Source organism: Biomphalaria glabrata, chromosome 7 (assembly GCF_947242115.1).
Source record: "Biomphalaria glabrata chromosome 7, xgBioGlab47.1, whole genome shotgun sequence".
Lineage (NCBI taxonomy): Eukaryota > Metazoa > Mollusca > Gastropoda > Planorbidae > Biomphalaria > Biomphalaria glabrata.
This window is the reverse complement of record NC_074717.1, coordinates 37,450,362-37,478,010: the sequence shown is the minus strand read 5'-3', so window position 1 is coordinate 37,478,010 and position 27,649 is coordinate 37,450,362. Positions and strand designations below refer to the sequence as shown.

General features: G+C 37.6%; 1 protein-coding gene across 6 annotated transcripts; it reads left to right on the top strand.

Annotated features, from left to right (window-relative positions):
* Positions 1-614: 614 nt before the first annotated feature.
* Positions 615-27,500, top strand: LOC106057385 (transmembrane protease serine 9-like). Of its 6 annotated transcripts, none has more exons than XM_056034878.1 (7): positions 615-640; positions 8,050-8,159; positions 19,658-19,820; positions 21,082-21,209; positions 22,711-22,848; positions 23,263-23,414; positions 27,029-27,500. In XM_056034878.1, the coding sequence occupies exons 2-7, from the start codon at positions 8,069-8,071 to the stop codon at positions 27,191-27,193; spliced, it is 837 nt and encodes a 278-aa protein (XP_055890853.1). In that variant the 5' UTR covers positions 615-640; positions 8,050-8,068; the 3' UTR covers positions 27,194-27,500. The 6 variants fall into 6 exon arrangements, with proteins under 6 accessions (XP_055890853.1, XP_055890852.1, XP_055890857.1 ...); XM_056034882.1 differs by lacking the exons at positions 615-640; positions 8,050-8,159 and adding exons at positions 16,827-16,862; positions 18,921-19,040; XM_056034880.1 differs by lacking the exons at positions 615-640; positions 8,050-8,159 and adding exons at positions 17,220-17,304; positions 18,921-19,040.
* The last annotated feature ends 149 nt before the right edge of the window (positions 27,501-27,649 follow it).

Sequence of the window (27,649 nt, the reverse complement as noted above, 5' to 3'; positions counted from 1 at the left end):
GGTTGCGACGCTCAACCCTACTAAGCCTACTATAAAGATTGGTCTTGTCTCAACTGGGTTGATCTTAATTCAATACTTTAACATACATATTTTCTTTTCATCTGTACATCCGAACTTCTGTCTTCTGATGTGGTCGCTGGCGACTTTCTTTTTTTTTTTTTTTTTGACGTCATAATGTCAGGCGGCCAACCCATGCTGAGCATGTTAATCAGTTGGCTTCAATCCGGGTATTTTGACCCCATTACCAAGCCATCAATAGATAAGGGTTAGAGGGGTATGCTGTCATTGAAAACATGAAAGCTTTTGTGGGGTGTGTGTGAGTGTAGTGTGTGTGTGAGTGTGTTTGAGTTAATGTGTGTGTTTGTGTCCGCGAACATTTCGAGTCAATGTGAGAGCATGTGCGCGATCTGTTGTCCAAGAATCAAATGGAGCACAATGGAATGTTGACAAAGGCGCTGTGACAGAAGTCTTGAAGGGACCATCCTGGATGTCAAAGCCATATATAAACACGTGGTGTGACCCTTGACTCGCAGAGATAGAAAGTCCCGTGGCTGCTCCTTTGGTTTTCAGAAACCAGTTCAAAACTTATTCTTGTTGACAATTACAAGTCGTTGGTCTCCAGCAGTCTTTCTTTGTCAAGGTGAGAACTACTCTACTCTGACTTGTAAGTTGTGAAACGTACTAGATCTAGGTCTATAGGACTTAATGGAGCAATTGATTTAGTAAGTAACTGTCTTTCAATAACGTTTTGAGCCTCCGCTCTGAGTCTCCACGTTCCTCCAATAATTTGAATGATTTCAAATATCGTTTTTCTTATCCCAGGTTCCAATTTAGATCCTAAAGTATTTTTAGCCATATAAATTTTCATATTTAGGTAAGGAGATAGAAAAAAAGAAAACACTTCCTATTAAGGTAGAAGATAGTTTTAAAAAAAAAGTAAATAAAGTTCCCCTTTGAGACCTTTGCGATCTATAGAGCAGATGATGTTAAGGTCATCTGTTTCTCTGGCCAACGGTTAGCGAGCAGGGTGTCATGTGGCCGGCAAAATGACCAACCGCCTTTACTTTGCCCAATTAAAGTCAGTTACCCATTAGAGTTGGGTCGACTCCAGTTCGCCTAAAAATCCCAGCCTTCACCAAGATTAGAACCCTTGACGTCAGGTTCCGGAAACCAAGCGCTTAACCACTCAGCCACCGCGATCCTAAGATAGAAAAGTAGAAAGCACTTCCTATTAAGGTAGAAGATAGAAAGTAAAAGACACTTTGCGCCTGCTCTTGATAAGCTTAAAAACATTGTCTTCGTACTTTTAAAAGAATTGAGCTTGAAATAATTTACATTTCTATTTTAGCATTTCAGTTTTTGGGCTTTTTTTTTCTTTTGACAATTAGGTGATGAGAGACAAAAATAATTAATTAAACCTGAAACTTCTGCCCAACTACATGCTCTCCCCTCATTAAGAAAGTAATTTGCTACAGAAAATAACAGGCAAAGGAATTTTCGTCCCCAGAAACAATCTCAAGGTCAAGATGGTCATGGTCAGTCCACCTTGAACTCTCCCACAGACAAACACACAGCTTAAGACTACCTTTATAGCAAGAACTTCTTAAAAAGTAGGAAAAAAAATAAAAAGTCTAGGCTTCTATATTTGAGCAACGAAATTAAAACAGAATAGCAAACCAAAGTTAAAGTTTCTTCTTCATAAATAGGATAGGGTCTATTATTTTTCATGCTATTTATTTTTTGTAATGCCTCATTATTACAAGTATACATATATCAAACTCTTCTACTAACAGTCCAGTTAATTATTACTACATAAGACGGTGCGTACAATGTTTATGTATGTCTTTATTTCTTCGACTCTTTACTGAATACAAAGAAACATTTGATGCGAATGCGGGAATTCCCGGTGAACCGTGTTCAAGACGTGAGCTAAATTTAGTTTTAAGATGATTATATTTTGAGAAATTATAACACTCAAACAAGAGTTTCATTGTGTGGCCCAATAAGGTAGTCTTTTTTTCCCAAAAGATATATATAAACTGCCAAAATTCTAGGAAAATTGCTAGAGCCGTTTTCGAAATACTTGTCCAGGTCTAACCCATTTTCGAGTTTTCAGAAAAAAATTACAAGATAATAGGAGGCATTATAAGAAAGCCCCACTTATTTGCAGATGAAGCATTGCATATAGAAATTAAGTCTATACTGTTTTGGCATGATATGATTACTCGTAAGATTGGCTTTCTTGTTTTGAAATGTCAATTATATTCTAGTTTGCTAAATTTGCAAATTAAATAATAGTCGTATTGACTGTAGCTCCAAGCTAAATCCGCGTAGAAGGATTCATCTCTAAATGTCAAACTGAACAAACTTCTTTTTAAACAGAACTGAAAAGGAATTGTATTAAAAGAATATACACTGCTTTTAATTGTTATGTTGAAACAGATGTGAAATAGTATCTTGCACAATTGAAATAGATAGAAATAGAAGTCACTCTTAAAAAAAAATACACATCTTTCTGCCACTCGTCTCTCGCTCGCCCCTTCTCCACTTCAAAGTTCACTCCCTAATTGATCACCTCAACTACGACAGACTTCCTCGTCATGACATCAGAATCTATTCAGTAATACGAATAAGGCTGTATTGCGCCATAGTTTAACTCATGGGCGTAGCCAGGGGGGGGGGGTTTGGGGTTCAAACCCCCCCCCCCGAAATGAAATCCCCCCCCCCTTGGAAGGGGATCGGAATTTAGTGAATGGTTTTTTGCTTTGATTTTGTTTATTTTAGGTGAGATTTTAATACACAACCAATGGGGTTTTGAGTTTAAAACCCCCTACCAGGGGGGTTCGAGTTTAAAAACCCCTACCAGGGGTTTTGAGTTTTAAACCCCCTACTTGGGGTTTTTGCAGTTAACTCCCCCTCTTCTATAAAACAAAACAAAAAAAATGCAAACGAAAATCCCCTAATTCCAAGAGCACAGTTAAGGGAGATTTTAATTTTAAAATCCCCTCCAAAATTTACGATAAACCCACTCTTCAATATAAAAAAAAAGCTAATTACGCACTCAAAATGTTATGAGCGTAGTTTTGAGTTTAAACCCCTTTTCAGATGGGTTCGAAGGTAAAAAATACCTCTTTAATAATAAAAACAAAGCAAATTATACACTCAAAATGTTACGAGTGTAGTCAGAGGGGTTTTGAGTTTAAACTCCCCTCCAGTGGAGTTTGAAGTTAAAAAGTACCTCTTCAATATATATAAAAGCAACTTACTCACTCTAAAATCTATGAGCGTAGCCAAAGGGGTTTTGAGTTTAACCCCCCCCCCCCCCGCCAGAGGGGTTTGAGGCTAAAAAAAAATCTTCAGAGTAAGAAAAAAAAGCAAATTACGCACTCAAAATGCTATGAGCGTTGCCAAAAGGGGTTTTGCTTTTAAATCCCCATTCAGAGGGGTTTGATGCCAAAAAAGACCTCTTAGATAAAAAAAAAGGAAATTACACACTAAAATTATTTGAGCGTAGCCAATCCTATCGGGGGTTTTGAGTTTGAACCCCTCTTCTACAGATGGCGTTTTTTTTAAAGTTTAAAACCCCTTTAGATGATTTTGACGATAAAACTTCTCTTTTCGATATAAAATCTAAAGCAAACTACAGTCACTTAATTCCAAGAGCGTATTCAAGAGAGGTTACACATTTTTACCAGTGGCAGGGCTCCCTTAATAAACTGCAGTGAATAGTCATCTGCCGAAATTGAAAAACACTAAATGTGGCTCAACAAAGATGGCTAAGACAGATTTTAGGAGTCAGTTATAGAGATCGGGTTTAAATTAAGGAAATCCTATGCCGAACTGGGAGTCGACCCCATAGTAAGATTGTGAGAGAGCGACGCATGAGGTTTGCGGGGCATGTTCTCCGACAAAATGAATTACGCATAAGAAGAGTTGCTATGATATCCTAGTACAACTTGACGCCACTCATTCATTGAGGTCCTCATGGCAGGTGGGAAGAGGCTTCAGACATTACCAGTGACAGATTTTTATGCAAACAGCTTGACGTCAAATGCTACGAACGGCGCGGGAGGGTCTAAGTCAGTAAGAATAGCACATTAGGTTTTTGAAATAAACTTTTTAATAGCAGGAAAATGCAGTGTAGATACCTCAGAATATGCATTTTGTTGGCTTTCAATACCAGAAATAGTGCTTGGCGGCGGGGCTTCGCCCCGCGCTGGGGGAGCTCCTAGCGCTCCCCCAGACCCCCTTGCTAGTAATAGCGGGGAATCTACAATTTTCCCACTAATTCATGGAAGAACCTATTCTAGGGCACAATAAATGTCTTCCGAAAGAATGAAGGGTCAGAACGCAATAAAGAATATGTACACACACACATAAATACATATAAAAAAAAAATTCGCTGGGGGGGGATCCACCCCCCCAACCCCCCCCCCCCCCCCCCCCGAAAAAAATCCTGGCTACGCCCATGGTTTAACTCAATATTACACCAGAAACTCACACACAAGTCTTTGCAAATCGATTACAACTGAAGGTTATGTTTTCATTTAATTTTCCTTGTTCAGATATATAATTTACATTATTATAAGAATGAGACATTATTACATGGACAAATATTGTACTAATTTTGTGCATAAGTGTGTGTGTTATCTATTAGGTACATGATTTTGTTTCTAAGCGAATGTAACTCGTATTTTGTTTATAGAAAAAAATGTTTATCTTCAGTTATTTCCCCTATAGTATTCTAATTATCATCCATTCTCCTAGTACATTATAATTAAACTATCACATTTCTTCATATGCCAGCACAGCGTGTTTAAATAAGCGTACATAATTTTCTATATACAATTTAAACAAAACCAAACTTGGAGAAATGGGTGGTACAAAATTGCGAAATGTTAACTTTTAAAGAACAAACGAAACAACACAAGGACTAGTTAGAAATAGTTTAACAAAGATAATAAACAATACTATATGTATTGCATTATTATAGTTATAGCCTTGAATGTTTCTCTAACATTGAAGATTATTAAATATATCTCTAAACTTCCTACAAGACGGTTATAGTGTTTACAGTTGTTTGCTTACGATCTTTGAATCACCAAAATGCCTATCCAAAAGTACATACATACCACTTGTTCAGTCATTCATGTAATTGTAACAAAATTGCATCGACTTGATTTGAAAATGTTATGAATGTATTTATACATATTGTAAATGTATTAAATCAAGCATTCTATTTACATATCAAACTAAAAAAAGCAACTGAATGATCATGCATGGTGTGATTACTGATTGCAAACGTAATGTCATTCTTTCTGACTTATTTTTTTATATGCATGTCTTAAATGGGGAGAAAAAGCAGATCTTGGTGTCAGAAGCTAGTCTTCTCGCGTACTTCACAAAGCAAACATTGCATAGTTCAAACTGAAGCGCGGCTCGTTGAATCCTTGCGGTATTGTTCTACCATTGGAGTGCTCAAGTCCGACAAGCATACTAATGGCAACATCACAAGGACATATCTGTCCTGGAGAAACGTGGTTTGAAGGGTTAAAGTGTTCTTTCAAGTTATGACCTAACGATAAGTACACATCCTTGTGTTGAATAGTGGAGACCTTGCAGGTACGGCTGCACTTTCTTGTCTTAAAGTGTGGAAACTTAAAAGCTCGGATTTACTGATTTGAATTCATAATGGATTTAACTGAACGTTTTACAAAGATTACACTTATAACATTAGCGCGTGCAGAAAGAACGAGGAAGATCATTAGTAAGGATTTAGGATACGATACTAGCAGAGGATATGATGTGATTCGGGATGTACAGACATACTAGCTAAAATATCGCCTGAAAATATAATTCAGATATTGAAAGAAACATAGGTTTCGCATTTATTGAATTTTAAGTACTAGATTCACAAGTTTCTAATAAAATTTTTACAGCTCAATTTCATTTCGTTTTTTGTACATTTTCGGTCCGCGACACGATTGTCGGAAATTAAAATGGCCCGCAGGTCAAACTAGGTTGGGCATCACTGGTTTAGAACTACAGAAAAGTCAGGTGACACTTTTCTCCAATAGTCTGCAACCTACATTTGTCGCCTGCCACACCATATAGCTCTAGATCTATAATAATAAGGCTAGTCTTCGAGTCCGAGGATTAGTGAGGAATGTAATACTTCCCGTGGCTGCCCAGTCCCAGCTGTGACCTACATATTTTGCCACATCCAGGGCAAACATCGAATAACGACTGCTTTGAAAATACAGTAACACAAAAATAAATGGCCGACCAAAGTTTCAAAAAAAGTATGAATGTACCCAGAAGAGGTTCTAATTTAAAGATCAAAGTATTCTTCATCGTAAAAACAAGAAATCTTTTGCCGGGCCCCAATCTCAAGGTTGCAGCGGTTTGAATAGCCAGTGAGAATATTTTGTTGATTGTTAATAAGAAAAGTCGATGTGTTCGTGTGAGAAGGAAAGTGTGACGAGTGGTAAAAAGTTGGTGGGCGGACACAGTTTGATGGGTGGTAAAGTGTGTGGGAGACACAATGTGGTGGGTGGTAAAATGTGGGAGAGACACAGTGTGATGGGTATGGGTGGTAAAGTGTGGGAGAGACACAGTGTGATGGGTGGTTAAGTGTAGGGGGAGACACAGTGTTATGGGTGGTTAAGTGTGGGGGGAGACACAGTGTGATGGGTGGTTAAGTGTGGGGGGAGACACAGTGTGATGGTAAGTAAAGTGTGGTGGGGAAAGAGAAACCGTGTCATGGGTGGTTAAGTGTTGGGGAGATACAGTGTGATGGGTGGATAAGTGAAGGGGAAGACACCGTGAGATGGGTGGTTAAGTAAAGGGGAAGACACAGAGAGATGGGTGGTTAAGTGTGGAGGGAGACACAGTGTGATGGGTGGTTAAATGAAGAGGAAGACACCGTGAGATGGGTGGTTAAGTGAAGGGGAAGACACCGTGAGATGGGTGGTTAAGTAAAGGGGAAGACACAGAGAGATGGGTGGTTAAGTGTGGAGGGAGACACAGTGTGATGGGTGGTTAAATGAAGAGGAAGACACCGTGAGATGGGTGGTTAAGTGAAGGGGAAGACACCGTGAGATGGGTGGTTAAGTAAAGGGGAAGACACAGAGAGATGGGTGGTTAAGTGTGGAGGGAGACACAGTGTGATGGGTGGTTAAGTGAAGGGGAAGACACCGTGAGATGGGTGGTTAAGTGAAGGGGAAGACATCGTGAGATGGGTGGTTAAGTGAAGTGGAAGACACAGTGTGATGGGTGGTTAAGTGTGGGAGGAGACACAGTGTGATGGGTGGTTAAGTGTGGGGAGACGCAGTGTGATGGGTGGTTAAGTGTGGGGAGACACAGTGTGATGGGTGTTTAAGTGAAGGGGAAGAAAAAGTGTGATGGGTGGTTAAGTGTGGGGGAGACACAGTGTGATGGGTGTTTAATTGAAGGGGAAGACACAGTGTGATGGGTGGTAAAGTGTGGGGGGAGACACAGTGTGATGGGTGGTTAAGTGTGGATGAGACACAGTGTGATGGGTGGTTAAGTGGGGGAGACATAGTGTGATGGGTGGTTAAGTGTGGGGGAGACACTGTGTGATGGGTGTTTAAGTGAAGGGGAAGACACAGTGTGATGGATGGTTAAGTGTGGGGGAGACACAGTGTGATGGGTGGTTAAGTGTGGGGGAGACACAGTGTGATGGGTGTTTAAGTGAAGGGGAAGACACAGTGTGATGGGTGGTTAACTGTGGGGGAGACACAGTGTGATGGGTGGTAAAGTGTGGTCGGGAAAGTGAAACCGTGTCATGGGTGGTTAAGTGTGAGGGAGGGTAGACACAGTTTGATGGGTGGCAAAAGGTTTAAAATATTTATTACAATAACTATTGAACTTTTGTTTTTCCTTCTCTTTTTTCTCTCTAATTTTTTTCCTGGTGTGTTCCTTTTTCTTATCTTTCTCTCTATCTCTCTCTCTTTTTATTTTGGTGTGTGTGTGGGGGGTCTTCCATGCTCTGATCTACAACTTTGGTCCACCATTGTTTACTTTCAGGAATTCTAAAAAGTCCACCATGTTTACTACACAAGAAATTGTTCGAAGTCTCTCATATATTGTTTACATTTGTTTACTTTCATGTCTTGAAGTCAAAACACAATCCTCAGGTAGGTCACTATAGCAACAGTGTCTAGCAACGAGACATAAACAATAAAGGCTTGTAACCATTGACGCCCTGATTTGACACATTTGTGTGCCCTTGGTCAGAGCCTCCACTAGGAGGCTACCTTTCACCTGATTGATATGTGTTTTTGAAGTAAATACCAAGGACAACTAAACTTTATATCTAGAATTCACTTCGTGAAAAAATGCTCAGCTGTCCTCTGTGTATTTGAAATAACAAATTTACTTTCATTAGCCAACCCCTTGGTTATAATTTTATAATGGAGACTGAAAAAATAAATAACAAAGCATGTTATGGTTGAAATTTTTGAAAAGTAGGAAGTGAATTACTTTTCCACCTCAGATCAAAGTTAACTTACAGAGTAAAAAAATATATTTCTTTTTAACAACTGCTTTATTTTGAATTAAAGATTTTTAGCTCTGGTAAAAAAAACTCAAACTAGCTAGATTTTTGGTGTCTCCGGTGTACAACCTAAAGGACGTGCTGATAAACTAGGTGTTTTTTTTTTATATGATTATCTTCTTTGCACTTCTTTTAGCACTTCAGAATCAAACTTTCTAAGCACTTCCTTTTGTAGCTTTTTTTTTTTTTAATTTTTAAATTGTCAATAATGAACTACTTAGCGTCCTTGACATTGTCTGGTTTATCATGGAAAGCTCTCAATTCACAAATTATTCCAATGAAATATTTATAACAAAAACCAATCAGCTTTCAAAATTACATAAGTAACAAAATAAATTTTATTTCTGTACAATCTGCACTCCGGCAATGTACTTACAACGTAATTTCCCCACGTGAAACAGTTTTAAAGCTCAAACTTGCGAGTGTGTGCGTGTGTAAGTGTATGTGTAACCATTAATCTATTCAACACAAATGGTTATTTACCACAGGGTGCGGACCCAATCACAGCCGGGGCCGTGTGGTAGGAGGCTGGCCAGCTGCCGAATGTGAGTTCCCCTGGCAAGTAGCTATCACCATCGGCTCTGTTTTTTGTGGGGGTTCTATCGTGGACAAACGTCACATCGTCACAGCAGCACATTGTATGAAGGACAAGTAAGTGGACATTTTTAATGAGTTGATAACACCATTTCAAAACATTTTAATCTTCCAAATTAACACAAAGCGCTTGGATTCCGAACCGGAGAGTCCTTCTTTTGAATCGTGATTAAGACTGGGTATTTTAATTTTCGGATCTTTCTGGCGCCTCAAAGTCCACCCAACTCTAACGGGTCTTTGACATTAGTTGAAAAAGTAAAGGCAGTTGGTGATTGTGCTGGACACATGATATCCCCGTTAGCCGTGGGGCTTATCATCTGTCCTTTAGATCTCAAGTGTGAGAAGGGAATTAAACAATACAATCTTTTATCTTAACAGGCAAAAGTTTTATTTAAAAAAAAAAGCAACCCAGTATTTTTATTAAGGTTCTTATTTTTCTTTGTTTACAGTTAATAAAATGTGTTTCTTTTTCTTCTTCTTATATTGTTGCAATTAAAATCAAATGTCTTTTTTTTTTTTTAAATATCTAGAAATACAGGGGCTGTGTATCCAGCTAGCAGTGTGTACGTACGTGTTGGGTCATCCTCAATATCCAGCACAAAGTTCTACAGAGTAGCCAATGTTTACGTCCATCCAAGACACATACAATCCATTAACGGTAAACGTGGATCTCATGTTCTGATACTTAGAATTGAAACAAATGTATACAGGTCAATTAAATGGTTCAATGTACGTCTTCAGACATTATCTTCTCGCCTGACTCGCGAGAAGTCGCGAGGCTAATCCTGACAGACATACGAGGGCATAAAGGTGGACATTTAAAACAAAAGATTCTACTACTCGTTCAGATGAGTTTCCACTTGCGAGCCAGGACCTTTTGCTCCTGAATAAGCTTACACTCCAAGTGGACCTTTCCTGTTTCTCCCAATTGTTGATATGAAAACTAAAGCGTTTCATCTCACGCCTACATTCATAAATGTTATTATAAACGAAATATTATATAAGATAAGATAAGAATATTTCACGAGAAGTTTTAGGTTTCTATTATCAATATGAAAAGATGTCAAAATGTTAACATTTCAATTTCAATGGGTGGCGCGGTGGCTGAGTGTTTAAGCACTTGGCTTCTGAACCAAGTTCGAATCTCGATGAGGACTGGGATTTTGAGTTTTTTTATTTTTTAGGGCGCCCCTAAGTCCTCCCAATTCAAATGGGTACCTGACTTTAGTTGGGGAAAGTAAGAGGGGTTGGTCGTTGTGTTGACACCTTGCTTGTTAACCGTTGGCCAAAGAAACAGATGACATCATCTGCCCTATAGATCGCAAGGTCTGAAAGGGGAACTTTACATTTTTTTTTTACTTTACAAACAAACAGATGGCATCATCTGCCATATACACCACTAGGTCTGAAAGTGGAACTTTAATTCGATTTCAAGTGTTAGAACAGACCTGATGTAATAACTCTCGCTCTTTCAAAAAATGCCTAACTTTTTGGGGAAGAAAAAAAAAACACTGAATTTAGTGCATTTCAACAAATTGATGTGCCTTCAAGACATGCACGCGGTGTAGAAATAATTTCTTAAGCTAATACATATCCTCGTTTTGAGGGTACTCCCAACAAGAGCCATTATTTAAGCCAAAAATAATTCAATTATTTCATTGAAACGATAGAAATGAATATAATACTAATTTCTGTGTATAATATATACATGTACAGATTATGATGTGGTCGTCCTAACTCTAGCTCAAGATTTGATCTTTTCCTACTGCGTGGCTCCAATTTGTTTACCTGACAATTGGGAAAACCCAGAGGATGCTGACTATTGTACCTCTTCTGGATGGGGAGTTACAGATTGTAAGTTTAAACTGTAAAATTGGTTGGAAGAGATCATTTATATAGATATATGTTTCCTGTTAATCAAAGTATTTTATAGTAACTTAGCAACTCAAACTACTATTCTGTTTTAGTCTATTCATACAGTCTTCAGCAAAAATTGCGTGCAGTGGAACTTCCCATAGTCAATCAAAACCAGTGCCAACAAAGTTACGGCTCAAGACTCATCAACAATCTCAAGTTCTGTGCTGGAGATTACATCAACGGTGGTATAGACACTTGTCAGGTGTGTTCCTTAACAAATTTTGAACTCTGTATTTCCATAGTTCGTAAGAGTTTAAATATTGTTGACACATTGATGTTTTAGTGTCTTCAAATTTATTTATGAAGTTGCATTAACATACAAACTTGCCCCACCAGATTAAACAATAATAAGTAATTTGAAACAATTTTTAGTTAGTGTAAATATACATAAAAAATAAAAACACAAAATGTATTAAGTGTTTCCTAAGGGTTTGACATTTTTTCTCCTAAATGAACTCTTATTTATCAAGAAATGCATTCTTTTTTTTTTTCTAATTAGTCCTAGATCTAAGATAAACCGAAGAGAATTAACGATTTTAGGAGCAATAATTGACACAAGCCGACCCGCTGTCATATAGTACTGTCATACTAGTCTTCTTTAACTACATTGTTTGCAACAGAGCGGTTACTGATGTATATATATATATACTTAATAAACATGTTTTGTTCAAGTTTTAAGTTGAAGTCGAAAACTGAAAAAGATTCAAAATTTAATTCTAAAATTACGATTTATTTCATTGAATTCTCAGCAGCGTAAAGTATATCATTTCTGTTATGCCTTATGTCCGCAGGGAGATTCTGGTGGCCCTCTGATGTGCCTCAAACAAGGTCGCTTCGTCCTTTACGGAATCGTTTCATTTGGAACAGGCTGTGCACGCGCCCGATACCCAGGAATCTACACCCGAGTATCCAACTCCAACATCCTGTCATTTATACAGTCTGCCTTGGAGAATTAGGCATCAGGTCATTGATTATATAGCTGACTGACAATATCCATGTAACATCTCCATAAACTGAATGGATTTTATGACGATCTATCTTGTAGTCTGGCTATAGGAACACTCTCACATTGGGAGTAGTGAAATAGTGAACAATAAATGAAAATTATAACTATCTCCAAAATTATATTTTCGTTGTTGTTGTTTTTTTAATATTTTTCAAAATACTTTGCTGTCTATTCCCACAGGAAGAATAAATTAATTCAATTTATATGACAATGTTAACAAATATAATGTAAGCACAATGCTCTGGGATACTTTTGGTTTTTTGAAACGAACTCTTTTTGTTTTTACAAAGCTTATATTAACTCATTCTGTCTGTCTGGTAAAAAGTTTGTACATGTTATTTCTCCCTCACTCATTCTCGGGTCAAGTTGAAACTTCACAGAATTATTCATTGACATAGACATGACATGAATCAATAAAAAGAAGTAGCCAATTAGACAATTAATTACTGGTAATTCATTATTATGTTTAATTAAGCATTTTTTAATTTCTTATTACTAGATCTACAAGAAACTTATCAAAATGTTTTTAGCGGGGAATCGCTGCTATTATTTTGTGTGGTCTGTCCGTCCGTCCGTCCCTTTAGATCTCGTAAACTAGAAAAGATATTGAAGATCGCGATATTTTAGACCTTTCAAAGTTCTGATGCAACGGCTACTTTTTTCTTTTCTGAAAGCGAAAAATTTAATTTAATTTAAGTTTTTTTCATCAAAATACGCCTTGGACATTTAATTACTTGGAAAAAATAGTTTTATTTAAGGATACTCGAACTCCCGATAAACACTACATCGAAACAGTAAGTGAAGTCATATAAATATCTAGGCGTCATGGTTGATAACAAGCTTTCGTAGAAAGACCATTTTGAAATTCGGAAAAACAGCCCAGCGGCTATTTTTCATATACAAACTTTATGGCTTTGAACTACACAAGAAGATCTTGGATAACTTGTAATGCGCGACTATGCAAAATCTGCTAACATATACATAGAATAACTTGTTGGCAAGGCAACGTTTCATTTAAACTTTTGCGCCGTTTAGACAACATTATAAAAAGAACATCAAAAATCACACACGCACAACACTACCATATTTAAACGAACTTTTTAAACAAAAATTTTCTCAGAAAAAAAAAGTGGGCGCCCGCTGACTAAAACCGAGCGGTACAAAAGCTCGTTCATACCTTACTCGGTCAGAGTATATCAACGCCATTCGTTGATCTGGAAACATAAGAAGGACCACGATGCTTGTGCTGAATGAACTCTTTATGTTGTGTCTGTTCTATTTATGTGTATGTTTCTGTTGTGTTGTCTTTATATGAGAAACGAGTCCTTGAAATCACAACAAATTTCCATAAGGATCAATAAAGCAGTCTTAGCCTTATTCTGTTGCACCATTGGGGCACGACATAAGATCTGTCGACCGTCCTTCTCCATTCATCTCAGTCCATTACCATTGATTTTCATTCATTGATAGGCCTGTCCATTCTTTGATGTTGTCCTCTTATCGCTTTCTCTGTCTTTCTCTTCATCTTCTTCCTAGTACTGTTCTTGGGGCGCGGTGGCTGAGTGGTTAAGCGCTCGGCTTCCGAACCTGGGGTCCTGGGTTCGAATCTCGGTGAAGGCTGGGATTTTGAATTTCGGTATTTGTAGTGCGCCCCTGAGTCTACCCAACTCCAATGGGTACCTGACTTTAGTTGGGGAAAGTAAAGGTGGTTGGTCGTTGTGCTGGAAACAGATGACCTTAACATCATCTGCCCCATAGATCGCAAGGGTAAAAACAACATACAAAGAGCTCCAGCCAAAAATCTCCTACCTAAGCAAGACAAAAAGAACCAATGACGCCAACAGAGGGCGTCTTTAGAAACAGCTCAGAAACTGTTATGGTTCACAAAAGAAACACACCTAACAAAGAACCAACTTCATATGTGCATATCATCCCCCCCCCCTCTTTCCAGACTTTCCGTCCCGTACGAAAATAGTTCCAGGTGTCGTAACATTTGGACTTGATCCATTCACAAATCCTTGCTCGTGCCTCTTAGGTTTGGGTTTCCTTTGGTGGGTCTAAAAGCTTTCCCTAACTTCACCAAAACTATGGGCTTTTTCGTTTCCTCTCATTTCACCTAGGGATGCAGTTAGGGGGCGTGTAGGCAGAAAAATTAAATCTGTAAATAAAACAATATTGGCCGTAGTCGCTGTTTGTTTCTCGATGTATTTTAGAGCGTTTCCGGCTCCTTCCACTTCGGTAACATAATTGCTTCCGCCTGCACAGTGTCCAACAAGTTCGTCGCTTTTTTGCACCAGGGAATTTGACAACTGCACCATAGCTTGAGGTCTTCTTGGCTTTGACATTCCTCGTGGAGCCTCCATGTTAACATTATAGCTGTCTTTCGGACTACAGTCACCACAGTCCATGGGCGTAGGAGTTCTTAAATCTGAATGTCCCTGATATTAATTGGAAACAATATCGGTTGTAGGTGTCCAACTAAACAAAACAGTAAGAGGCCGGAATAACAAAAAAACGGGGGTATAAAGGACCCGCCCCTCCCCACAAATAAATACACAAAATTTTTAACAATCTTAACGAAATTGTGTTTTTCAAAACTGATTTACAAAGCGTATTAGTGTCGTCTTTCTCAGCCTATATATCTTTATGTCAATTGGACAGATACAAGTGTTTTAACTGGCAAAATAATATAATAATATTTCCTTTTCTTCATCATACAAAAAAAAAAACAAGGTTACAAAAGACAGTTTGTGTGGAAACACAAACTCAAAATCGGCCCCCGAAAAGGTCCATCCAGGCAGGCTTCAATATTTTCAGAAAGAACATGCAAATGAAATTATATCAAAGACAAATGAGAGATAAGAATGGATAAAGAAGGTTAACAGATCTTGTGTAGTGCCCCTCCGGTCCAGCAGATCAAAGGATAGGTGAAAGTGAATGTAAAGTTAGATGTGGACCTGGCCTAACTTGTTCCCCTTTTAGACCTTGTGGTCTATAGGACAGATGATGTAAAGTTCATCTGTTTTTGTGGCCTACGATTAGCGAGGGTGTCATGTAGCCAGCACAACGACCAACCACCTATACTTTTCCCCAACTAATGTCACGTACTCAGAGGCGCCCAAAGATTCCAAAGTTGAAAATCCCAGTCTTCACCAGGATTTGAACCCGGTCCCCCAGTTCGGAAGCCAAGCGCTTTACCGCTCAGCCACCACGCTTCCCTTGGCCTAACTGATGTCTTACAATTGATCCAATTGTTTTGAAAGGCTCAAACTCTTTTTCGAATCCTAAAACATGGTACACAGTCCGTAGATGAAGATAGTTCATAAAAATGAGTTTATAAGATTACTATTCATTTTAAATTAGGTCTAACTTATAATGCATACTAATTAGCTTTTTCTCTTTAAAAAACTGCTTGCATAACTGTTTTTAAAAATTAGATTTTTCGCTTTCAGAAAAAAAAAAAGTAGCCGTTGCATCAGAACTTTGAATGGTCTAAAATATTGTGATGTCGGATTTTCAATATCTTTTCTAGTTTACGAGATCTAAACGGGACGGACGGACAGACGGTCAGACGGACAGACGGACAGACATTTCGCACAAAACTAATAGCGTCTTTTCCCCTTTCGGGGGCCGCTAAAAAACTAGAACAGTAGACCTACAGAACAGTAGACCTACAGAACAGTAGATCTACAGAACAGTAGACCTACAGAACAGTAGATCTACAGAACATTAGCCTAGCCCTAGACCTACACAAAAGTAGACCTACATAACCTATAGGCCTACTTTTCTGTAAACTAAGTGTTGTGAGTGTTGATCTGTTTGTGTGTGTATGTTTGAGTGTGAGAAAATATTTGTGAAAGTGATTGTAAATTTTATTTCATTTTTTTTGTGAACAAGAGCTCCCTCTCACCGGCCTGTATGAAAACAGTGTACACTTTTTGTATGGCGGGTGGGTCAGACTCGCGCAAGAGGCCGCGTATAGATCTACTAAGACCCCCGCCATTTTTCTTTTCTATACCAGGCATACCGAGCGGAACACGCCATTTATTATGTAACGGCCCCTTGAGGAACAGCGCCTGGATTGTGACAAGGTTGTGGGAGCTTTTTTTACAACTCCGCGCATTGCAATGAGGATGCTCTCTCACCCCCTTAGGCACCCCCTCGGGAGTCTTGTTTTGCTACCCTTTAGCCTAATCGTTTCCTCCTACGATCGTTTCCACCCGGGCGCCACTATGAGGCAGGGTAGCATGCCCGGGTAATGGTTCGGTTAAAAAAGAGTTGGATCTAGAATGGACAAACCAAAGAAGAATCATTATTCGTGTGTTTGCGTATGTGTGTTTAGGTGTATGTGAGTTTTTTTTCTTTAGAATGATAATGAAAAAATATAAATATAATATAAATAACATATACACTCTACAGGGTGGCTACCTCGAGTGGTAGCAGCTTTAAACTATCATCACGATTATCCAGAGTTAAAATCCAGCCTTTTACCATCCCCCTGCTGCACTGTCGTAGGTCTGAGTTTGTACGCAAATAATCGTCATTTCTGAAAAAAAACATCACAAACTTGTAAAATAATAATGTCACAAAATTTTATTTTTATTTGGTGGAAAATAAAGTCGGTAACATCAAGTTTTCAACGCAGCGTAGCACGGGTTACATTTAGTCTATGTATAGAAGTCAAAGTACTATACTTGCATCTAACTTGCATCTATACTGTGAGGAATACATTTCAAAGAGTGAAACAAAGCGGACGTCGTTAAAACTGTAAGTTAATCTTAATGTCAACGTGTTGGGTTTATTTCTCTTTTGTTTCTATGTACTTTTAAAACTTACTTTTGGTTCTCCTTCCTATAATGTCGTGTGTGTCTTGCTTGACGTCTGCACAACGCGGTGCATGTTAAGTAGAACACTTCAAACCTAGCTTATTGTGACTAAAATTCTAAGTCACCTATAGATGAGGGTCCGGAGCGGGGTTTACAAACGTTTGAGTTTTTTTTTTAAAAAAAAACCTGAACTCTGTGTGTGTGGGAATCAAACTTTTAAGAAAGTTGAGTTCAATGGAGATTAAAAAATAGGACCATCCTGAATATTTCAATTATAAGTAGGTAGAGCAGCCGTGGGAACATCTACGACACCGAAGTTTCTCTTCAAAGTTGAAAAACGTTTTTTTGAGGACCTTTATTAAGATTTGTTTCCAGTTGGTAAGGTAAGACTCCTAGATGTAGAGAAAGCAATGCGTAATCCTTCGAATAAAAAAAAGGAAATATAATCAAACTGTTGTAAGTTGGTTTACGCAATCCTAACTTTTGAAACGTAAGAAAAATTCATATGCTGCACGTTATTTTGATTCTTGGATTTTTTCATGTGTATCATTATAATTTGTGTACTGCAGACGTTAACAAATTCAAAATACAGAGCCAGGGGCCTACTCTGATATAAATCACACTACCAAGATCATTTTCTTTTCGCAATGTTTCTTTATTCTTAAATAATATATATATATATATATATATATATATATATATATATATATATATATATATATATATATATATATATATATATATATATAATTATCTTCGTCGCGTCGCTCAAGAGTTTGGACGAGAAGAAGAAGTAAAGGAAAGATCACTCTCTTATTTCTGCGTATAGTCACCCCACGAAAAAACAAGATGGGGGAGAACAAGTATTCACCGGTCACTACGGATTGGTCGTGCGGTTTGCGCGCTAAACTGTCGCTTGGATTTATCAAATCCTGCCCGCTCCCATACGCCTTCGTCCTCCCTTGCGGGAGGTTTTGACTAGGAAGTAAACTATCTTCAACTCTAAATGAACATCCGAAACATGTAAAACATTTTACAAACAAACATTTTACAAACAAACATTTTACAAACTCTAAATAGCAGTGCCTGACCCCTGTGACCAAGAAATCATGGAAAGAGAACAAGTCATTTACTATGTATATTCACCCTAAATAGCAGGGCCGGACTTAACCATTGTGGGGCCCTATGCGAAACGGATTTCGCAGGGCCATGTTTGGGTAGGGAAGCGGATAAGTGAAATTTAAGAGTTTGTATAAGAAAATAAATTCGTCTATGCATTTTATTCATTCTTTACTACGTACAAAATTACTTTACGAGCCTTGCTTGTAGCAAAGTCATACAGTATATCATAATAATTTTGTTTCCTACATAGATCACGCTCAATAGCAAGAATAACCAAATGTTTCAATTTATCTTTGAGAATTGTTGACCTCAAGTAATTCTTCATTTGTTTGAGGCTCGAGAAGCTTCTTTCATCAGATTACACAATTACGGCTAATGCATAATGCCGTTTTTATTTATCGCTCGTAGGATTGGCGTTTTCCATATTGAATGACACCCAAAATGGATAATTTTCGTCTATATATTTCCGGAGATTTCAAGGATTTTTCGTATATTTTGCAATTTTGGGAGATGTCCAGGAGCTCCTAGTAAATCGACAGGAGGGCGCGGGAAATCTGTTTTAAGTTGTAAAATGGTTTAATTTAATAATTTATACACCTTGAATTAGCGCGGGTCAAATGAAAGTGCGGATCCTTTGAAAGTGGGGCTCACTGCGGTCGCATAGGCTGCAGTGGCCTAAGGCCGGCCCTGCAAAAAAGCGGCGTATGCTACGACTAGTGAGACGTGAGATATATTTTTTTTTTAATATTTACCCGCGACAATGTCAATATAATTGTGAATCTTGTCAATTAAAAATACAATTGGAGATTTTTAAAATATTTAGCCTTGTTTACTGAATTTCGAAAAAAAGTACATCCTACTTAACTTTTTTTTTCAGATAAACGAAACAAAACACCCAGTATCAAAATGTTTTGCTTGCCAGAGATGCCTAAAGTACTCCTAATTATTATTTACTTTTCTTTAAGCGCATTGCAAGTTGTCAACTCACAAACTGGAGGTGAGTTAAATCTTACAAAGTAATTTACGAACGATGTAGTAAATGATCTACATAGGAAATGTCCTGAATGTCTCAATAAATAAAAAAAAAAAAGGTATTGCAGTAGTTTCAGAATAGGCGGATCGAGACGTTTACACTTTTTTTAAAATACGTTACAAAAGGTGATCGATTTGACTGATATGTGTATTATTTTTGTAATCCGAGGAACCCTAATAAGTCCTATAGCTTTTTACATTTCAACACCCCCCCCCTCCCAAAAGGCACCAAAGCATCTGCTGCAACAAAGGGAGGTCACCTGATCGTCTGATGTCACTAAGGGAAGTCTCTTAAACCACTTTTACAAACCAAAAAGCCAGTAGTTATTTTCATGATGTTGACAGCAAATGTGAGAACGCAGCGAAAAACTGTCAATATTCTTGACCCCCCCCCCTCATTCCGAATCTTTTAAGATATATCTCTTTTATATCTGTGATTATGTTTTTTTTTTCTAAAACACGTAATTACTAAATAAGTGGTATACTTATTGATTCATGGGATGGGACATTTTTAGTCCACAAAGCGTGACTCAAAGACACTTTTATTTATACATTTTTTAAATGCATTATTTTTTGTCTCAGGGTGCGGACCCAATCACAGCCGGGGCCGTGTCGTGGGAGGCTGGCCAGCTGCCGAATGTGAGTTCCCCTGGCAAGTAGCTATCACCATAGGCACTGTGTTCTGTGGGGGTACTATCGTGGACAAGCGACACATCGTCACAGCAGCACATTGCATGAAGGACAAGTAAGTGGACATTTTGTCTAAGTCAACAGTCAAACCATGAGCTGTACAAAATGGAAACGGACACAGCGAGACACGATGACCAGAACAAAAACAATTTTTGGGAGTTAGAAATTGAAGTAATGCATTCTTTAATGTCATACTCTAATGGTAAATCACAATACCTGGACATTTGTTTTATTATATTATATTATTATTATTTTGCAGAGGAGGGGCAGTAGGTAAAGTGTTTTAGCGATTCTTGTCGATTGTCAAATGTACAGGATTCCTTACTCTACTGCCCCCAGAAAGTTAAATCTGATCGTGCGGAATGCGCGCTGGACTGGTGGTGGGTTCATACCCTGTCTGCTGCCATCCACCGTCGTCCTGCGGGAGGTTTGGACTAGGAACTAGATTATCTTCATTTCTGAAGGAATATCCAAAACATGTAAAAAATTTTACAAACATCTAAAAAAACATTAAAAAAAAAACTCTTTCACTAAAATTTATCTGAAAAAAACTTTTGTAGTAAAATGACGACTTACTTCCTTTCAACATGTAGTGTACTCGCTTGTTGCTGATAGTAAACTTGTTGAAATGATTTCTAGCACTACTGCAGTGAAAAGTTCGGGCGCCGTGTTCGATTTCCAGACCTTCCTTTTTACCAATAGATAGTTTAATTGTGTGTGTGAAGGGGGAGGTACTTTGATGCTCAATTAATTGTTTTCCTGCGATTGGCTAGTGTTCACACATTGTATTGTCTCAAACGACTTCTCCCAAGAGGAATACGATAAAATAATGATAATCTCTCACTCTCTTTTAGTTCTAAGTAGACACGGTACGTAAAACAGAGACTACATAAACAGATAGAGCTTCCAAATTAATCAGATTATAAACTATTGTTAGGCTATAACATAGTGACACACCAAAGTTGACGGACTTTTAAACGCGACATTTAGTGACGTCATGGATAGTTGGGTATAGTTTGTTTACTTCTTTTTTTTTTAATAAGTCGGTATCAGGACTTGAAGGTGACAACATTAATTATTAACAAAAACTTGATTGTAACCCTTTATGTATTTAACATAGTTAAAATTGTTCAACAGTCTGGACTTAGTTCTTCGTCTGTTCTTGTAATGGTATGTCTTTGCATTAATCTTGCTTGATACTCCAGTACAAGACACTGAAACATCTCTTCAGTAATTGTAGAAGTCTAGTACAGCAAAGCAACCATAACAGTACTGAGATGAAAAATTGATGATATGCTAAAATTGTATATCCTCAGAAAGACGGGACAGCCTTTTCCAGCTAGTAGCGTGTACGTCAGAGCAGGCTCTTCATTCCTCTCTAATACCAGAGTTTACAGAGTGTCTAATGTGAACGTCCATCCAAAGCACACGTCCATACTTAAAGGTACACGAGTCAGAAACATTCTAGAACCAACATAACCAATAGATCTAAACGAAATAAATGAATTTTTCTCCATTTAAGCCCATTGACATAGTCAAAGCAAACCAAGGTGGCGAGGCATACTTTTTTTTTTCTTTCTATTGAAGGTAGTGGCGAATCCAGGGATTTGGGGGTCCTGGGGGGGGGGGGTCTTGACTTTTAAAGGGCCCCTGCATTTTGACATTCGACATCATGATATGAAATAATGTACTTCATAAATTCCGATTGGTACAATATATAAGTAAAATTAACAAAAAAATAATGTTACTCTGTTAATGAATAATACCGTTGTTTATTGGTAAGATAAAGCACAAGTGACAAAACTCAATTCATATCGCCTCACGTCCTGCTTTTTGTACAGCAAAGGTAGATGTTATAACATCATCTAGATTCTAGATCAATTCTGTCTTGTATTTTTGACAAAACGTGAGTAGCAAGATTACATAGCAGTGGCGTAATATTTAATATTTAATGCGAAAGAAGATTAGGACATCCATTTAAGGCCCCCACAAGTGGAAGCCCTGGGGAACTTTCGAATTCTAACCCCCCCTCCTCCACCCTAGCTACGCCACTGATTGAAGGTGTAAAAAAGTATTGAATATATATATAAAAAAAAAGAAAGGGCGTCATATGAGTTGTGTGGCGTCGGTTAGGTTTTATCTAATTGGTGTCTTCTGTGAACCGTGTTTAAATGTTAAGAATTTGGGTCGGTCATGAGTTGTGTGATCTATCATCTAACGTTGGTTATGTGTCAATGCACTTATCGCAAAAGCTAAAACTAAAGGTTATATTTGATTAAAGTAAAATATGACGAACTTGAGATCTTCTCTCTTAAATATTTGACCTGCATGTAAACTCACTATAGATAGCTTGTTGCAAGTGAAATGACCTTTGTATTAATGTATCTAGAGTTACTGTACCGGTGCGTGCTCGTTAAAAGAGAGGGGGGGGGGAAAGCTGCAATGCGATGTTTTGGTCTATGTATTTAACGTGGTGAGTCAGTCTGACAAAGTAACCTATGTGCACCAAAATTTTCAGGCCTCTAGTGGCTGGTACTTGCTATTTATTTGGCTTTCCTATACTTTGAACTCAACGCCAAAAAATTTTCCCAAACTACAATCAAGTATTTGGGTCTATTTGAAAGTCAAATGAATTTGTGCAAACTGAAATAATGTTTCTGGGTCTATTTGAAAGTCAAATGAATTTGTGCAAACTTAATGTTTTTGTGTCTATTTGGAAGTCGAATCAATTTTTCCAAACTGCAATCATGTATTTTTGAAAGTCAAATAATGTTTTGCAACAAAATAAAAAGTATACATGTTGCACATCAACTGACTGATCACTATTAACCTAAAGCTTATATTATGTTCTTCCCTTTTATTCGTGCATATATTTTATCGGCCATACCATCAATACAAATTACTGTAATATTAAATATGCTTTTTTCTACTATATAATTGTCCAGATTATGATGTGGCTGTGTTAACTTTAGCCCAAGATTTAATCTTTTCCTACTGCGTGGCTCCAGTTTGTCTCCCTGACCCTGGGGAGAACGCAGACGATGTGGACTATTGTACCACTTCAGGCTGGGGAGTTACTGATTGTAAGTTTGAAATTTTATTTTTACTGACTGTAAGTTTGTCACTAATTATAAGCTTCCAACTGATAATTTTAATGGTTACTAATAAGATCGTTAGTTGTGTTTTCTGTTACTAACTTTAAGTTTGTAAATTTGTTAAGGACTATGTTTAATTTTAGTGTCTGTAGGTCTGAAAGTATGTCACTGATCGTAAGTTTCATACTGTTTTATTATCTGTTACTAATTGTAAGTTCGTTAGTGACAATATTTTATTGTTACTGACTAAGTTTGTGATTTTTATTACTACATGGATTTAAAATAAAATTGTTACTGATTTAAGTTTCTTTCTGATTAAAAGTTAGTTTCTGACTGATAGTTTGAGACCCTCTACTATACAATGTGGTATAAAGGTTACCGTCTTGTTCTATTCCTCTACAGTCTACTCGAACGCACTTCCGCAGAGACTTCGTTCTGTGGAACTCCCCATCGTCGACCAATATTTGTGTCAGCAAAGTTATGGAACTAGACTCGTCAACAACCTGAAACTGTGTGCTGGAGATTACTACAATGGTGGTACTGACAGTTGCCAGGTTGGAGTTGACTCCCCCCCCCCCGCTCATCACTATAAAATGTATATGTCAATATGGCAGAGTCCAGAGATGAAATACTAAAATGTTAAACTCTGTAACTGTAACTATTTAAATCTCGTTTATATAAAGCTCATTCCACTAGCGGATTCAGAACTTTGAAGTGGGGGGGGGGCGATTTTTTTTCAAACCCTAAACCTAACGCCCAGTAAACCCTAACCCTATGCATAAACGTGCGTACACACACACACACACACACATATACATACATATATATATATATGTTTATATATATATATATATATATATATATATATTAGAATTATAAAAAAGCAGCATTTCTCAACCTTCAGCGAAAAACAAAACAACAGGGGCAGCGCTATAAGGTTCTCTTGTGGGGTTCTTGCTTTTTTCACTGCAGAAACGCATTCTCCTGACAAGTATAGCTCTTATTTATCAATGGATTTCGGGGCGAAGCCCCAACACCAAAAGCGTTTTCTTGCATTCTTCACTGCAGAAACGCATTCTCCTGGCAAGTACAGCTCTTTATTCATCAATGGATTTCGGGGCGAAGCCCCGACGCCAAAAGCGTTTTCTTCTTTTTTCACTGCAGAAACGTATTCTCCTGACATCTACAGCTCATTATTCATCAATGGAGTTCGAAGCTCATTATTCATACTATTAAAAAAGGACCTTTTGAATAATGTTGTACTTGAAAATTATTTTAATATGAATTTATAGGCCCTTAATACATTGCAAATAAAACCGATTTGTTCCTTGAAAAGATACCACACATATTTAGATTTTTGCTTTGGGGATCGCCGCCGAAAAAAAAATTATTCAATAAATAGTATTCAATATGATTCAGTTATAAATTGTGAATTATAGTCCCAAATTTATTTAACTAGAAAAATATCAGATTGAGTAAAGGTTGGTAAAAGGCGACTATGAAAACATTATTTGAGTTTATAACTCATCTCAATCATGGCTCTAATACTGAAAAATTTCGTTTGAATTCTAACTTTTCCAATGCAAAGTCTTGCTTAAAATAATTATGATAAATTCATGTGAAATTAAATAAACTCTGTCTGGAAATGGGAGGAGCGGTAGAGTTAAAACGATTAATCCTCGCTCCTTTAATAATTTCTGCTAAAGATTGCATTTGGCATTAAAGAATAGGGGTTGGGCGACTCAATATAAGAATTTAATTTATAGTGAATATAAATTATGATGGGGGAAATGCGATTGCATGTATCGCCCTTCCCTCCTGGTACAACCCTTTTTCATTTAAATTTACTAATGATACTATTTGAGATTAGATTGTGGTATGACATAATATACAATGGGTCACATATCAATACGTAGTTTATATTATATAGATATTCAACTAATTTTGTTCACAAACTATGATTCTCCACAAAAATAGGACCGCCCCCCCCCAGCATTCAGAGGGCTAGAGTGGGGAGGGCAGTACATGCAATCGGCCCCCCCCCCCCGGCCAAAATACCAGAAAGGGAGCGACATAATATAAAATGTATATATTAATTCAACTAATTTTGTTCACAAACTATGATTTCTCCATAAAAACAGACCGCCCCCCCCCACTCAAAGGGTTAACTTGGGAAGGGCAGAAGAGGTATTCGTCCCCCCCCCCCCACCACCAATCGGCAAACAGGGAACGACATAATATAAAGATCGGTTAAAAAATCAATAACAAGTCTACACAATATAGATATTACATTGATTCTATTAGCAAGCTGTGATTTCTACAAATTAATTGGACCGCCCCCCCCCCACTCGAAAGTGTATGGGGGGCGGGATTGATACCGTCGCCCCCTCCCGACCCCACCAATCGGCCAACATACTAGAGGGGGGGGGCGAACTAATCTAAAAATAGGTTGAAATATAAATAATGTGTATTTATTTTTAACATAAGTAATAAATTCGTATAATAAATAAATTCTATAATAAAATTCGCCCGCCCCCCCCTCCGGGGGGGGAGTCGGCCGAGTGGGGGGGGGGGGCGATCGCCCCTACCGCCCCCCCCCCTGGATCCGCCAGTGGCTCATTCTATAGGTAGACTAGGACATAGATCAAGCTTATGTTATCAATTTGTCTGATCAAAGTTTTGTACACTTTATTTTTGCCATTCTCACAGGGCCGGTCTTAGGCCACTGCAACCTATGCGACAGCAGTGGGCCCCGTACTTTCATAGGCACCGCGCGAATTATAGGTGTAAATTGTTATATTAAACCATTTTTACTTATTATTAAAGGGTTGCTGGAATTCTCGTGAAATAGCAAAATATACGAAAAAGTTATGAAAATCTCCTACAATTATTAAAATCTTCTGAAAACTCATGCAAATCTCTTTAAAAACAAACAAAATTATCATTTTGGGGTGTCATTCAATATGGAAAACGCCAATTTACTCGCGATAAAAGAAAAATGCATTGTCATCTTTTATTTACTAAAAATGAAATAGTAAGTCGAATTTTAACCAAAACAAAAGTTCAAATACTTAATTTACTTTAATAGTCACTGGCATACAAATATAGATCTAAATCTATCTCGACTTCTTACAAAAAAAAAAAAAAAAAAAAAACAATAGCGATATTTTGCAAGTCGATAGTAAATCTAAAAGGCAAATCTGAATAGTTTATTTGTTGGAAAACTACTGTAGATGGCTCGTAAAGTTAATTTGGCAGTAATTTTGTACTTATTAAAGTATGAGTTAAATGCAAAGACGAATTTATTTTCTAATACAAAATCTTAATTTTCTCTTATCATCCTTAGCCCGTTTCGCATACATAGGGTCTCGCAATCTGTAGGACCGGCCCTGCATTCTCAGATCAAGTGGAAACCTTACAAAATTATTCACTTTATCTAACAAAACATAAATCAATAAAAATAAAAAAACAACGAATTATTTAATTAATTAGTGCCTTTTTAGTGGTAATTAATTTTTCCTGTTTGATATTAAAAAGGAAATAGCTCCTACAGATTTAAGAAATATAGGTGTGTGTGGGTGTGTGTGAGTGGCATGTGGAGTTCTTCCTCTTAGATAATTTTTCAAAAAATTAAATTACTTTTGTAAAGTGCTACTTATGACATGATCATTGCTCCTTGGTCCAATCTCTTTTATGAGGAGAGGAAGTATCAGTGAATAGGTTTCCCTGCTGCCTTTAGGCGCTCAACGAACATAACTCGGCCCAAGTCACATCCAAATTTCAAACTCCTGGTCTCCATCTTTAACTCGAGATTCCGGTTTATGGCGCCCTAAGGCCAGCAAGAGCGAACAAGAGCTCCCTTCTACCTGCCTGAATGAACGGTGTACACCTCGCATACACCGTTCAGTCTGGCGGGGGGTCAGACTAGGGGTTAAACTTCCAGAGACACAGACACTCTGCTCGCGGACTACACAGGCTATGTCTGGCAAAATATGTAGGTCACAGCTGGGGCTGCGTAGCCACCGGATACTGCTTTCCTCATGATCCTTCGGACTCGAAGACAAGCCTTTCTAAACAACCCGTGTTTGAATTAAGTTTTAAGTTTATGCTCTATATATTTTCATTCTTCCAATTCGAGATATAATATGTCCAATTCTTTTGTTCACAGGGTGACTCTGGCGGCCCATTGGTGTGCCTTAAGCAAGGCCGCTTTGTCCTTTATGGAATTGTTTCCTTTGGAACAGGTTGCGCAAAGCCTTATTACCCAGGAATCTACACAAGAGTGACCAGTTACTACATTAGGGCGTTTATACAATCTGCTCTGCAGAATTAAAAATATGGCAAAGACAGATCCTTACTTATACTTATTGTGTCTATTGTGTTCTATACTTTTTTTTATAGTGTGCATCTGAACTATTCTGAACATTTTGATTTGGTAATATAACTTTAATATGTCGAAGGGAAATGAATAAACTAAAACACTAGATTTTATTGCTGCCTGACCTCTCGAATACAATTTTACTGACAGTTTATGAAATATAAATAAGCATTGATCTTCATAAAATATGTTGTAAATTGTAAACACTCTCCAATAAACTTTGTATAAACTGTTCCTATCAATAAATATATGTTATTGTTTTTTTTTTCCTTTTTTGTCTGTTGGAATCAAAATTATTATCTTATCCTTTTAGACATATTTGATTGACAACTTCGTAAATGCTTGCCATTTTTCAAAAATTCTTAACAATTTTTCCAGTTTTAGCAACGTTTGAAACTTTTTTAAAAAAAT

Bases quoted from the DNA above. Each gene is read 5' to 3' on its own strand.
- LOC106057385 (XM_056034878.1), top strand. From the start codon at position 8,069: ATGTTTACTACACAAGAAATTGTTCGAAGTCTCTCATATATTGTTTAC. The intron at 8,160-19,657 runs GTAGGTCACTAT...TTTTTGTCTCAG, and splicing joins AGTCAAAACACAATCCTCAG to GGTGCGGACCCAATCACAGC. The intron at 22,849-23,262 runs GTAAGTTTGAAA...ATTCCTCTACAG, and splicing joins AGGCTGGGGAGTTACTGATT to TCTACTCGAACGCACTTCCG.